The sequence below is a fragment of the Pelecanus crispus genome, chromosome 29, assembly GCF_030463565.1.
Source record: "Pelecanus crispus isolate bPelCri1 chromosome 29, bPelCri1.pri, whole genome shotgun sequence".
Taxonomy (NCBI): domain Eukaryota; kingdom Metazoa; phylum Chordata; class Aves; order Pelecaniformes; family Pelecanidae; genus Pelecanus; species Pelecanus crispus.
The window spans coordinates 1111049-1125673 of NC_134671.1; the positions used below are offsets into that span (position 1 = coordinate 1111049).

Genomic DNA, 14625 nt, shown 5'->3' on the forward strand with positions numbered 1-14625 from the left:
TGGTCCCAGGCGGCTGCACGGGGTCAGGCAGGGGGCTGGCAGGGCACCATGCGGACGCGGAAGGGTGGGCAGTGCAGGACGGTGCCTGCCGACACCTCCAGGCAGGGCAGGACCCCCGGGGCGGGGGGTTCCAGGCGGAATTCCTGCAGGATCTGGCCCAGGAAGACGAAGAGCTCGGCCCGTGCCAGCCCCTCCCCCAGGCAGGATCGGGCCCCGCAGCCAAAGGGTACCAGTGCCCGCCAGGGAGCCCCCGGCACCAGGAATCGTTCTGGGGGGGGGGAAGAGGGCGGGTCAGGGGACCCAGGTGTTCTGGAGGAGCCCACCCAGCCCAAGGGGTTCAGGGGACCCAGGCGCTCGGGAGGGGACCCAGCCCAAAGGGTTCAGGGGACCCAGGCGTTCAGGAGGGGACCCAGCCCAAAGGGTTCAGGGGACCCAGGCGTTCAGGAGGGGACCCAGCCCAAAGGGTTCAGGGGACCCAGGCGTTCAGGAGGGGACCCAGCCCAAGGGGTTCAGGGGACCCAGGTGTCCGGGGACGGGACCCCGGTGTCCAGGAGGAGACCCCCACGTCCAGCATACCGGGCAGGAAGGCCTCGGGGTGGTGCCAGGTGTCGGGGTCCTGGTGGGCAGCCAGGAGGTTGGGGACCAGGATGGAGCCAGCCGGCACCGGGATGCCCCCGATACTGGGAGGGGACAGGAGGATGCTGGGATGTACTGGACTGTGCTGCGGCTCTGCTGGGATGTACTGGAGTCTACTGGGGCCTGCTGGGACCTCCTGGGCTTGGCTGGGACCTACTGGGGCTCCCTGGGGTCTACAGGGATCTACCGGGGTCTACTGGGATGTACTGGGGCCTACTGAGGCCTCCTGGGGCCTCCTGGGGCCTCCTGGGGTTTACTGAGACCTGCTGGGGCCTACTGGGACCTGCTGGGGTCTACTGAGACCTGCTGGGGCCTACTGGGACCTGCTGGGGTCTACTGTGGCCCACTGGGACCTATTGGGGGCTACTGGGATGTATTAGGGGCTACTGGGATCTACTGGGACCTCCTTGAGCCTACTGAGGTCTATTAGGGCCTATTGGAGTGTACTGGGGCCCATTGGGACTTCCTGGGCTCTGCTGGGGTCTACTGGGATCTAGTGGGGCCCACTGGGGTCTACTGCGACCTGCTGAGCCTACTGGGGCCTACTGGAATCTATTGGGGTCTACTGGGAGCTGCTGGCACCTACTGGGGCCTACTGGAACATACTGGGACCTGCTGGGGCATGCTGGGAGCCACTGCAGCCTGCTGGGGTCTGCTGGGAGCCACTGGGGCCTACTGGGCTCTGCTGGGGTCTATTGGGATTTACTGGGGTGTACTGCATCCCACTAGGGTTTACTGGCACCTACTGGGACCTGCTGGGCTCTGCTGGGGCTAGTGGGGTCTACTGTGGCCTACTGGGACCAACTGAGACTTGCTGGGGCCTACTGGGTTCTGCTGGGATCTACTGGGGCCTACTGGGACCTCTTGCGGTCTACCAGGCCTGCTGGGACATACTGGGGCCCTCCTGGGACTTACTGAGACTTGCTGGGGTCTACTGGGTTCTGCTGGGATCTACTGGGGACCTACTAGGCCCTGCTTGGGTCTACTGGGGTCTATCAGGGCCTGGCTGGGACCTACTGAGGCCCTGCTGGGTCCTCCTAGGACATACTGGGACGCGCTGGGGCATGCTGGGCCCTACTTGGGTCTGTTGGGGCCTACCGGGCTCTGCTGGGCCTCCTGGGTTCTGCTGGGATCTACTAGGGCCTACTGGGACCTCTTGCAGTCTACCAGGCCTGCTGGGACCTATTGGGCCTGCTGGGACTTACTGAGACTTGCTGGGGTCTAACTGGGTTCTGCTGGGATCTACTGGGGACCTACTAGGCCCTGCTTGGGTCTACTGGGGTCTATCGGGGCCTGGCTGGGACCTACTGGGGCCTCCTGGGTCCTACTGGGACATACTGGGACGTGCTGGGGCATGCTGGGATCTGCTTGGGTCTACTGGGGTCTATCGGGGCCTGGCTGGGACCTACTGGAGCCTACTGAGGCCCTGCTGGGGCCTCCTGGGTCCTACTGGGACATACTGGGACGTGCTGGAGCATGCTGGGATCTACTTGGGTCTATTGGGGCCCAGTAGGTCTACTGGGTCCTACTGGGCTCTGCTGGAGTCTACTGGGGCCTGCTGGGCTCTAGTGAGGCCCACTGGGGTCTACTGTGACCTGCTGGGCTCTGCTGGGGTACTGGGGGTCTGTTGGGGTCTACTGGGAGCTGCTAGGACCTACTGAGGCCTACTGGGACATACTGGGACTTGCTAGGGCCTACAGGCTCTGCTGGGATCTCCTGGGCCCTACTTGGGTCTCTTGGGGCCTACTGGGCTCTGCTGGGCCTACTGGGTTCTACGGGGACCTACGAGGCTCCACTTGGCCCTGCTTGGGCCTACTAGGACATACTGGGCTCTGCTGGGACTACTGGGGTCTATCATGGTCTCCTGGGAACTGCTGGGGCCTACTTGGGCTTACTGGGGTCTGCTGGGATCTACTGGGTGTCTCCTGGGGCCCTACTGGGACCTGCTGGGCTTTACTGGGGCCTACTGGGAAATACTGGTTTGTACTGGGCTGTAATGGTTGTTCCCTTTCTTACTGCGGCTGGACTGGGCTATACTGGTCTCTGCTGGGACCAGTTTATACTGGTTTGGGGTGTTGTAAAGCTGTGCCAGGTACTGGTGCCCAGCACTGCAACCCCATGCCCTGTCCTCCATACTGGTCTATACTGGTTTAAGCCACTGATGCACAGGGAGCTGACACCTGAGTTGTTCAGCCCAGTCTATACTGGTTTATGCTGGATTACACTGCTGTGTATTGGCTTATACTGGGCCATACTGGTTCATACTGGTCTCTACTGGACCAAAACACTGATATGCACTGGTGCACGATGCCACAACCTAATGCCCACAGGTCCATAGTGGTCTGTAGTGGTCCATACTCATCCAAACTGGTCTAAACTGGTCTCAACTGGTCCATAGTGAGCTAAACTGGTTCAAAACACTGATATGCATTGGTGCACAGTGCTGCAGGCACTGGTCCATACTGGTCTAAACTGATGCAAAACACTGGTACGCATTGGTGCACAGTGCTGCAGCCTCAGCCCAGTGGTTCCTAACTGGTCTGTAGTGGTTCATGCTGGTTCCCACCAGTACATGCTTGTCAATACCAGTTCATACTGGGCCGTACTGGTTTCTACCGGCCATACCTGGTGTGGCGGCGGGCGCAGTGGGGCAGGGCCAGGGGGGCGGGGGGCCGGAGGCGCAGGGTCTCGGTGATGGTGGCGTGGAGGAGGGGCAGGCGCGCAGTGTCCCCGGCGTGGGGGGTCCCAGTGGGCCCCAGCTCCCGCCACAGCTCCGCCCGCAGCTGCTCCTGCAGCTGGGGACACGCGGGGCGCACACATGTCACACACGTGGCACTGCCTCCCGGGATGACACGTATGTCGTGGGACATTGGGGGGAGGGGGGGGGTCCCACCCTGGGGGCCAGCTGGTGCCAATGGTGGGGACGTAAAGGGGACCAAGGAGCTGCATGGGGACAGGGACACGGACATGACACGGATGTGACATGCATGTGGCACCTCAGGGCGGTGCAGCGGGATGGTGCTGGCCACAGGGAGGGGACATGAGGGGCACATAGGACACAGGTGGGGACACGGGACCCTCTGGGGACATATGTGGGGACTTGGGGACATGTGTGGGGACACGGACATGGCTGTGGCACACGTGGCACCTCGGGGTGGAGCAGGGGGTGGCAGCGGCCATGGGGAGGGGGACGCAGACAATGGGCGCGGCGGGGACGTGGGACTTCCTGGGGCCACCCGTGGGGACTTGTGTGGGGATGCAGGCACAGCTGTGACACGCGTGTGGCACCTCGGGGTGCTGCAAGGGGATGGTGATGGCCACAGGGAAGGGGACACGGGACACGTAGGATACGTGTGGGGACATAGGACCCCCGCACCCCGGGAACACCTGTTGGGACATGGGGACACGTGTGGGGATGCAGACATGGCTGTGACACGCATGTGGCACCTCGGGGCGGTGCAAGGGGACGGTGACGGCCACGGGGAGAGGGCCACGGGGGGGCACATAGGACATGGTGGGGGCACGGGACCCCCTGGGGCCACACGTGGGGCACACGGCTGCGACACGCGTGTGGCACCTCGGGGCGGTGCAGCAGGAAGGCGACGGCCCAGGCCAGGGCGGCGGCCGTGGTCTCGGTGCCCCCGATGAAGAGGTCGACCAGGGCCATGTGGAGGCGGGGGGGGCTCAGGGGGCCCCCCCGCACCGCCGGGTCCCTTCCCAGCAGCGCCCCCAGAACGGTGTCCCCTGGGGGGGGCGGGTGCTCCTGCGGGGACACGTGTCACCCCGTCACATGTCACCCCCCGCAGGCCGGGCCCCCCCCGCACGCCCCGGCCCCCCCTGACCTCGTGCCGCCGGATCTGGGCCTCCACGAAGGCGTCGCGGCGCTCGACGAGGCGCAGCAGTTCCCGCAGCCCCGGGTTGGGCAGGGCCTGGGACGTATGGATCCCATAGGGACCCCCCCCCGCCCCGGCCCTACAGACCTTCCCCTCTCCGTAGGTGCCCTATAGCTCCCCTCAGCCCCATGTAAACCCTAGAGCTGCCCCCAGCCCTGGGCCATACGGACCCTATAGGCCACCCTCCCAGACCACCTGCAGTCCTATAGGCTCCCCCAGCCCCATATAGACCACATAGCTCCCCAGGACTGTATAGACCCTTTCCCTCCCCCCCCCAGATAGAGCATCCCAGCCCCATAAAACCCCCATAACTGCCCCTCACAGCCCCCCAGCCCCATACAGAACACCCACCTCCATACAGACCCCCCACACCCAGCCCCTCCCACACTGTATGGATCCTCCCCACACCCATACGAGCACTTCCCCAGTCCCATACAGACCCTATAGCACTCCCACAGCCCCATATAAACCCTCCAAGTGCCCTCCCAGGGTCACATACTCCCTCCCCAGCCCCATATAGACTCCTCCAAGGCCCCACACATCCTAGAAATCCTCTCCCCAGCCCCATATAAACCCCGCCCAGCCCCTTATAGACCCCTGCCAAGCCCCATATAGACAGCTCCGAGGCCCACATCGGGTCTAGAACGCCTCTCCCCAGCCCTAGACACCCTCCCAGCCCCATATAGGCCCTATAACCTCCCCTCTCAGCACCACACAACTCCCCCAGCCCCACATACCGCCCCGGCCCATCCAGCCCCCGTAACGCCCCCTCCCCAGGCCATATAGCTCCTCCCTGTCCCACGCAGACCCCTCCAAGGCCCATAGGGATCCCAACACCCTCTTCCCAGCCCCATATAGGCCCTATAACTGCCCCCTCCCAGCCCCACATCCTCGCCCCAGCCCCATACATGCCCCCGGCCCCCCGGCAGGGCTCACCCGCAGCACCGGGAGCAGGTCGAGGGCGCGGACGCTGGCCCTGCCCCACACCTCCAGCAGCTCCACCACGCAGCGGGTGAAGGCCCGGACCTGCGCCTCGGGGAGCAGCTGGGGGGCCCCGGACCCCTGGGTCCCCTCTGGGCCCCCCCCCCAGCCGCCTGGGTCCCCTCCGGTGCCCCCAGCACCCCAACCGCCCCCCCCACCCCAAAAGACGCATCCCTGGGCACCTGGGTCCCCCCCGGCTGCCTGGGTGCCCCCCCCCAGACCCCTGAGCCCCCCCAGAACCCAACCAGCCCCCCACCCCAAAAGACACAGCCTCAGACCCCTGGGTGCTCCCCCAGACCCCTGAGCCCCCCCAGAACCCAACCAGCCCCCCACCCCAAAAGACACAGCCTCAGACCCCTGGGTGCTCCCCCAGACCCCTGGGCCCCCCCAGAACCCAACCAGCCCCCCACCCCAAAAGACACAGCCTCAGACCGCTGGGTGCCCCCCCAGACCCCTGGGCCCCCCCAGAACCCAACCAGCCCCCCACCCCAAAAGACACAGCCTCAGACCCCTGGGTGCTCCCCGAGACCCCTGGGCCCCCCCAGAACCCAACCAGCCCCCCACCCCAAAAGACACAGCCTCAGACCCCTGGGTGCTCCCCCAGACCCCTGGGCCCCCCCAGAACCCAACCAGCCCCCCACCCCAAAAGACACAGCCTCAGACCGCTGGGTGCCCCCCCAGACCCCTGGGCCCCCCCAGAACCCAACCAGCCCCCCACCCCAAAAGACACAGCCTCAGACCCCTGGGTGCTCCCCCAGACCCCTGGGCCCCCCCAGAACCCAACCAGCCCCCCACCCCAAAAGACACAGCCTCAGACCGCTGGGTGCCCCCCCAGACCCCTGGGCCCCCCCAGAACCCAACCAGCCCCCCACCCCAAAAGACACAGCCTCAGACCCCTGGGTGCTCCCCCAGACCCCTGGGCCCCCCCAGAACCCAACCAGCCCCCCACCCCAAAAGACACAGCCTCAGACCGCTGGGTGCCCCCCCAGACCCCTGGGCCCCCCCAGAACCCAACCAGCCCCCCACCCCAAAAGACACAGCCTCAGACCCCTGGGTGCTCCCCGAGACCCCTGGGCCCCCCCAGAACCCAACCAGCCCCCCCACCCCAAAAGACACAGCCTCAGACCCCTGGGTGCTCCCCCAGACCCCTGGGCCCCCCCAGAACCCAACCAGCCCCCCACCCCAAAAGACACAGCCTCAGACCCCTGGGTGCCCCCCCAGACCCCTGGGCCCCCCCGGCTGCCTGGGTTCCCCCCCCAGGACCCCAACCACCACCCCCACCCCAAAAAAACCATCCCCAGACCGCTGGGCCCCCCCGGCCCCCCCTACCCGCTCCCCGAAGAGGAGGCGGCCGATGGTGCTGCAGGTGTGGAAGGGGAAAACCTCAAAGGGGTCCAGGGGGGCCCCCCCATGGGAACGCAGCTCCTGGGGGGGCAAGGGGGCGGTCGGGGAGGTATTGGGGTCCCCAGGGGGGTACTGAGGGACCCCCAAGGGGGGTATTGGGGTCCCTTAAGGGGGTTTGGGGGTCCCCGGGGTATATTGGGGGGCCCTAAGGGGGTTTGGGGGTCCCCGGGGGTGTATTTTGGCCCCTTAAGGGGGGCTTGGGGGGTCCTAGGGGGAAATGGGGAGCCCTGAGGGTGCTTGGAGGGGGCTCCAAAGGGGTATTGGGGTGTCCCAGGGCGATATTGGGGGGCCCTGGGGGGGTTTGGGGGTCTCTAAGGGGGTTTTGGGGGGTCAGGGTGCCCTAAGAGGGCTTGGGGGGGTTCTCTGAGGGGGTTTTGGGGTGCCCCAGGGGGATTTTGGGAGTCCCTAAGGGGATGTGTGACCGCAGCTGCTGGGGGGGGGGTTGGGGTGCCCTGAGAGGGTTTGGGGGGCACTGGGGGGTATTGGGGTGCCCTGAGAGGGTTTTGGGGGCCCCTGGGAGGTATTGGGGTGCCCTGAGAGGGTTTGGGGGGCACTGGGGGTGTTGGGGCACCCTGAGAGGGTTTGGGGGGCACTGGGGGTGTTGGGGCGCCCTAGGGGGATGTAGGGGGGCTGTAAGGCTGATTTTGGGGTGCAGGGTTTTGGGGTGCAGGGTGATTTCAGGGTGCAGAGTGCTGGGGGTGCAGGGTGGCGGTTTTGGGGTGTGGGAAGGCTCAGGGTGCGGGGGGGGATGCAGGGGGTTTGGGGTGCAGGTGTTTTGGGGTGCAGTTATGACGGGTGCAGGTTTGGGGTCCAGGTTTTTGGGGTGCAGGTTTGGGGTGCAGGGTTTCGGGGGGTGCGGTTTCGGGGTGCAGTATCAGGGTGCAGGTTTCAGGAGGGTGCAGTTTTGGGGTACGGTTTCAGGGTGCAGGTTTCGGGGGGGGGTGCGGGTTTGGGGTGCAGTTTCAGGGTGCGGTTTCGGGGTGCACGGTTCTGGGGTGCAGTTTCAGGGTGAGATTTTGGGGTGCAGTTTCGGGTGGAGTTTCAGGTACGGTTTTCGGGGTGCAGGGTTTCGGGGGTGCAGTTTCGGGGTGCGGGTTTCGGGGGGGGGTGCAGGTTTCGGGGTGCAGATTCGGGGTGCAGTTTCAGGGTGCAGGGTTCCGGGGTGCAGTTTCAGGGTGAGATTTTGGGGTGCAGTTTCGGGGTGGAGTTTCAGGTGCGGTTTTGGGGTGCAAGGTTTTGGGGTGCGGGTTTCAGGGGGTGCGGTTTCGGGGTGCAGGTTTCGGGATGCAGTTTCGGGGAGCATTTTCGGGGTGCAGTTTCAGGGAGCAGTTTCGGGGTGCAGGTTTTGGTGTGCGGTTTCAGGGTGTGGTTTCGGGGTGCAGGTTTTGGGGTGGAGTTTCGGGGTGCAGCTTTGTGGTGCGGTTTTGGGGTGCAGGTTTCAGGGGAGTGCAGGTTCGGGGTGCAGTTTCGGGGTGCAGGGTTTTGGGGTGCGGTTTCAGCGTGAGGTTTCGGGGTGCAGGTTTCAGGGTGCGGTTTCGGCTGCTCACCGCGCAGAGGGCCCGCGCCTGCCGCTGCAGGAGGGGCCGCAGGCGCCCCCCCGGCCCGGGCCAGCGCCCCCCGCGCCGCCCCCCGCTGCCGCCGCCAGCCCGGGGTGGGGGCCCCCAGCGCCAGGTCCCCGGCCCGCCCGCGACACCAGCGCCGCTGCGGGGGGGCAGTCAGGGGGGCCCGGGCCCCCCCGCACCCACGTCACCCCCTGGGCCCCCCGCACCCAGCCCCATAGCCCCCCCAAGAGCCCCCGGCTCTATAGGGACCCCCCCCCACCCCATAACCACTCCCTTCGCCCCATAGCCCCCCCGTAGCCCTGTAGCCCCCCCCCCAGCCCCATAGGGACCCCCCCCTTAACCCCCCACCCCATAGCCCCCCTCCAGCCCCATGGACCCCCCCCATATTTGCAGGGACCCCCCCCCAGCCCTATAGGGACCCCTCTACCCCATGGCCCCCCCCGGACCCATAGAACCCCCCCAATCCCCAGCCCTATAGGGACCCCCCCGACCCCAGAGCTTCCCCCCAAGTCCCCATAGCCGCCCCCCCCAATGCCCAGCCCCATACCCCCCCCATAGCCGCCTGCCCCAATGCCCAGCCCCATGGGCCCCCCCCAGCCCCACAGGGCACCCCCCATAGCTGCCCCCCGCCAATGCCCAGCCCCATGGGCCCCCCCATAGCCGCCCCCCCCAATGCCCAGCCCCATGGCCCCCCCCCATAGCCGCCCCCTCCTATGCCCAGCCCCATGGCCCTCCCCAGCCCCACAGGGCCCCCCCATAGCCGCCCCCCCCCAATGCCCAGCCCCATGGCCCCCCCCATAGCCGCCTCCCCCAATGCCCAGCCCCATGGACCCCCCATAGCCGCCCCCCCCCAATGCCCAGCCCCATGGCCCCCCCCATAGCCGCCCCCCCCAATGCCCAGCCCCATGGACCCCCCATAGCCGCCCCCCCCCAATGCCCAGCCCCATGGCCCTCCCCAGCCCCACAGGGCCCCCCCCATAGCTGCCCCCCCCAATGCCCAGCCCCATGGCCCCCCCATAGCCGCCCCCCCCCCCAATGCCCAGCCCCATGGCCCCCCCCCATAGCCGCCCGCCCCAATGCCCAGCCCCATGGCCCCCCCGCGCCAGTGCCCAGCCCCATGGGCCCCCAGCCCCCATACCCAGGTAGCTGGGGGGCCGCCCCAGCCAGTCCCCCCAGTGCCGCGCCAGCGCCTCCCGGATGGCGCCCACGGAGCTCAGCACCAGCACGTCTGGGGGGAGGGGCGGCTGGGGGCACCCCAAAACGGGGGGTCCCCGAGGGGAAGGGCTGGGGGCAGGGTGTGGGGGGGAGGGTTGGGGTCCCCAAGGGGCAATTTGGGGGTTGGGTCGAGGTGGGAGGGGGCGGGTTTGGGGTCCCCAGGGCGGGTTTGGGGGCTCGGGGGGTCCCCAGGGGCGGGGGGGAGGGGGGCAGGTTTGGGGGGGCTGGGGGGGGTCCCCAGGGCGGGTTTGGGGGGGCTGGGGGGGTCCCCAGGGGCGGGGGGAGGGGGGCAGGTTTGGGGGGCTGGGGGGGTCCCCAGGGCGGGTTTGGGGGCTCGGGGGGGGCCCCAGGGGCGGGGGGAGGGGGCAGGTTTGGGGGGGCTGGGGGGGGGTCCCCAGGGCGGGTTTGGGGGGGCTGGGGGGGTCCCCAGGGGCGGGGGGAGGGGGCAGGTTTGGGGGGCTGGGGGGTCCCCAGGGGCGGGGGGAGGGGGGCAGGTTTGGGGGGGTCCCCAGGGCAGGTTTGGGGGGCTGGGGGGTCCCCAGGGGCGGGGGGGAGGGGGCAGGTTTGGGGGGGGTCCCCAGGGCAGGTTTGGGGCACGGGGGAGGGGGCAATCTGGGGGGCCCAGGTGGGGGGGCGGGCTCGAGGGGTCCCCAGGGGCGGGGCAGGTCTTGGCCCCACCCCCCACTCACCGCGCTCCCCCAGGCGCATGCGCAGAACCGGCCGGTGCCCGCGCGCGAGGCGGGCGAGGTGCAGCGCCCCCCTGGGGGTGCAGCAGGTGCAGCGCCCCCCCCCGGCGGGCCCCACCCCCCCGCCGCGGCCCCGCCCCCGCCCCCGCCGTGGCTCCGCCCCCGCCGTGGCCACGCCCCCGCCGCCAGCAGCGCCAGCAGCGCCAGCAGCGCCAGCAGCAGCGCGGCCATCGCGGGGGGCACGGCCCCGCCGGGGCCCTAAATGGGGGGCCCGGCCCCGCCCCCTCCAAAAGCCCCGCCCCTCCAAAAGCCCCGCCCCCTCACGCCACCGGGGATCGCTAAGCCCCGCCCCCGCCGGCAGCAGCACCGGGGGGGGCCGCGGGCGTTTATTGGGGGGCGACGGGGGGGCCCCCATGGAGGGGTCCTGGGGTCCCCCATAGGGTGGGGGTGCCAGGGGCTCCCAGGAAAGGGGCCCCTGGGGGGGTCTCGGGGGGGTTCCCATGGGGGTGAGGTGTCCCCATGGGGGGGGGTCTTGGGGTGGGGGGTCCCTGCGGGGGTCCCAAATAGCGCGGGGGTCCCGGGGGGGTCCCATGGGGATGGTGTCCCCATAGGGGGGGACCCCAATAGGGTGGGGGGGGGCCCGGGGGGGGTCCCAGTGGGGGGTTTCACATGGGGGGGTCCTCAGAGTGGGGGTCCCCAATAGGGTGGGAGGTCCCATGGGGTCTTAGGGTGGGGGTCCGGGGGGGGTCCCCAGTAGGGCGGGGGTCCCGGGGTTATCTGGGGGTGGGGTGGGGGGTCCCCCAGCAGGGCGGGGGTCTCAGGGTGGGGTGGGGGGGTCCCCAGCAGGGTGGGGGTCACAGGGGTGTCTGAGGGTGGAGGTCCAGGGGTCCCCATGGGAGGGGTCCAGGTGGTCCCCAGCAGGCTGGGGGTCTCAGGGTGGGGGTCCTGGGGGTCCCCCATGGGAGGGGTCCCTGGGGGGGTGTCTGAGGGTGGGGGCCCAGGGGTCCTCATGGGAGGGGTCCCAGAGGTCCCCAGCAGGGCGGGGGTCCCGGGGGTATCTGGGGGTGGGGTGGGGGTGGGCGGGTCCCCAGCAGGGCGGGGGTTCTGGGGGTATCTGAGGGTGGGGGTCCACAGGTCTTCATGGGAGGGGTCCCAGAGGTCCCCAGCAGGGCAGGGGTCTCAGGGTGGGGTGGGGGTCCCCAGCGGGGCAGGGGGCCCGGGTGTCTCAGGGTGGGGTGGGGGTCCCCAGCGGGGCGGGGGTCTCAGGGTGGGGTAGGGGTCCCCAGCAGGGTGGGGGTGTCAGGGTGGGGTGGGGGTCCCCAGCAGGGTGGGGTGGGGGTCCCCAGCGCGGCGGGGGTGTCAGGGTGGGGTGGGGGTCCCCAGCAGGGCAGGGGTCTCAGGGTGGGGTGGGGGTCCCCAGCGCGGTGGGAGTGTCAGGGTGGGGTGGGGGTCCCCAGCAGGGCAGGGGTGTCAGGGTGGGGTGGGGGGTCCCCAGCGCGGCGGGGGCCCGGTCGCTCAGGCGGCGCCGCCCTCCAGCCCGCGCAGGCGCCCGCGCCAGCTGCAGGTCCTTGGGGTACAGGGGTGACGCGCCGCGCGTGCAGCGAGCACAGGTAGGCGTCCTCCAGCAGCCGCACCGCGAAGGCCTCCGCCGCCTGCGCCCGCGCAGCGCTGGCACCCACGGGGCCGAGGGACCCCCCCCGGCGCTCCCCAGCACCCGTGGAACCCCCTGGCACCCAAGGGACCACCCCAGTGCTCCCCAGTGCCCATGGAACCCCCCCCAGTGCTCCCCAGTACCCACGGGACCCCCCCCAGCACCCAAGGGACCCCCCCGCAGTGCTCCCCGGCACCCGTGGAACCACCCTCCCCAATGCTCCCCAGTGCCTGCGGGACCCCCCCCAGCACCCGTGGGAACCCCCCCAATGCTCCCCAGCACCCATGGGATCCCCCCAGCACCCGTGGGAACCCCCCCCCAATGCTCCCCAGTACCCATGGAACCCCCCCCAGCACCCAAGGGACCCCCCAGCACTCATGGGAACCCCCCCAGTGCTCCCCAGTACCCACGGGACCCCCCCCAGCACCCAAGGGACCACTCTCCCTAATGTCCCCCAGCACCCATGAGATCCCCCCAGCACCCATGGGTCCCCCCCAATGCCCCCCAGCACCCATGGGACCCCAGCACCCACCTCCTGCAGTGCCACCAGCGCCATGCGCTGCCACCGATAGTCCACCCCCCGGGTGAAGATGAGGCAGATCTCCCGCACCTGGGGACACCGGGGGGGCACCATGGGGACACGGGGGGCACCCGGGACACCCGGGGGGGGCACCATGGGGACACGGGGGGCACCCAGGACCTGGGGACACCCAGGGGGGGCACCATGGGGACACGGGGGGCACCCAGGGCCTGGGGACACCCGGGGGGGCACCATGGGGACACGGGGGGGCAGCCGGGACACCCGGGGGGGGCACCATGGGGACACGGGGGGCACCCAGGGCCTGGGGACACCCGGGGGGGCACCATGGGGACACGGGGGGCACCCAGGGCCTGGGGACACCCGGGGGGGCACCATGGGGACACGGGGGGCAGCCAGGACACCCGGGGGGGGCACCATGGGGACACGGGGGGCACCCAGGGCCTGGGGACACCCGGGGGGGGACAGGGGAACACCCAGGGCTTGGGGACACCCGGGGGGACACCATGGGGGGCACGGGGGGGACACCCAGGACTTGGGGACACATGGGAGGGGCACAGGGGGAGACCCCCGGGCCTGGGGACATCACCCTGGGGACCCCCGGGGCCATCCCACCCCCGGGCGAGGGACACCCTGGGGACGGGGACACGGGGACACGGCCACCCTTGGGACGGGGACGGGGGGGGACATCCTGGGGGGGGGGGGGGCGGGGGGGACACCCCGGGGACATGGGGGGGACACCCTTGGGACGGGGACGTGGGGACAGCCCGGGGACGGGGACAGCGCGTGCCGGCGCGGGGGGCACAAGGACACGGGGGGGGCAAGGCCGGGGGGAGGGGCCCCACGTCACAGGGGGGGACAAGGACAGGGGGCTGTGACAGCACTGGGGGGGTGGGGGGGGATTTTGGGGGGTCCCGAGGGGAGTTGGGGGGGGGTCCCAGGGTATGTGGGGGGTCCCGGGATGGATTTGGGGGGTCCCAGGGGATGTGGGGGGGTCTGGGGAGATTTGGGGGGGGGGGGGTCCCAGGGGGATGATGGGGGTCCTGGGATGGATTTTGGGGGTCCTGGGGAGATTTGGGGGGGTTGGGGAGATTTGGGAGGTCCTGGGGTGGATTTGAGGGGGTCCCAGGGGATGTTGGGGGGTCCCAGAGGATGTGGGGGTCCCAGGATGGATTTTGAGGGGTCCCGGGGATCTGGGGGGGGTCCCTGGGATGTGGGGTCCCTGGGGGGATTTGAGGGGGTCTGGGGGAGTTGGGGGGGGTCCCTGTGGGGAATTTGGGGGGCCCCATGGGATTTTAGGGGGTCCTGGGAGATTTGGGGGGGCAGGGATTTGGGGTCCTTGGGGGGCATTTGGGGTCCCTGGGGAGTTTGGGGGGTCCCAGGAATTTGGAGAGTCCTGGGGGGGGTTGGGGTCCTCGGGGGGATTTGGGGTCCCAGGGAGGATTTGGGGGTCCCTGGGTGGGGGGTTGGGGTCCCGGGGGATTTGGGGGTCCCTGGGGGGATTTGGGGGTCCCGGGAGGTTTGGGGGCATGGGGATTTGGGCATCCCTGGGGGTTTGGGGGTCCCTGGGGTCTGGGGGTCCCCGGGGCTGGGGGGTCCCTGGGGGGTTTGGGGGCCCTGGGTTTTGGGGGTCCTGGGGTCAGGGCTCCCGGGGTGTTTGGGGGTCCTGGGGTCGGGGTCCTGGGGTGTTTGGGGCTCCCGGTGTTTGGGGGTCCCGGGGTCAGGGTCCCAGGGTCAGGGCTCCCACTGTTTGGGGGTCCTGGGGTCAGGGTCCCCAGGGTCAGGGCTCCCGGGGTGTTTGGGGGTCCCGGGGTCGGGGCTCCCGGTGTTTGGGGATCCCGGGTCGGGGTCCCGGGGTCGGGGCTCCCGGTGTTTGGGGGTCCCGGGGTCAGGGTCCCGGGGTCGGGGCTCCCGGTGTTTGGGGGTCCCGGGGTCAGGGTCCCGGGGTCAGGGCTCCCGGGGTGTTTGGGGGTCCCGGGGTGTTTGGGGGTCCCGGGGTCGGGGCTCCCGGGGTCAGGGCTCCTGGGGTGTTTGGGGGTCCCGGGGTGTTTGGGGGTCC

General features: G+C 69.9%; 1 protein-coding gene across 1 annotated transcript; it reads right to left on the reverse strand.

Annotated features, from left to right (window-relative positions):
- Nucleotides 1–23: 23 nt before the first annotated feature.
- Nucleotides 24–10608, reverse strand: CYP21A2 (cytochrome P450 family 21 subfamily A member 2). The gene is given in 14 exon segments (XM_075725318.1): nt 24–268; nt 577–680; nt 3262–3431; nt 4214–4399; nt 4479–4565; nt 5466–5573; nt 6840–6935; nt 8462–8512; nt 8514–8588; nt 8590–8615; nt 9615–9704; nt 10381–10456; nt 10458–10507; nt 10554–10608. Coding segments are annotated over 14 exon segments (1419 nt in total).
- Between the last annotated feature and the right edge of the window lie 4017 nt (nt 10609–14625).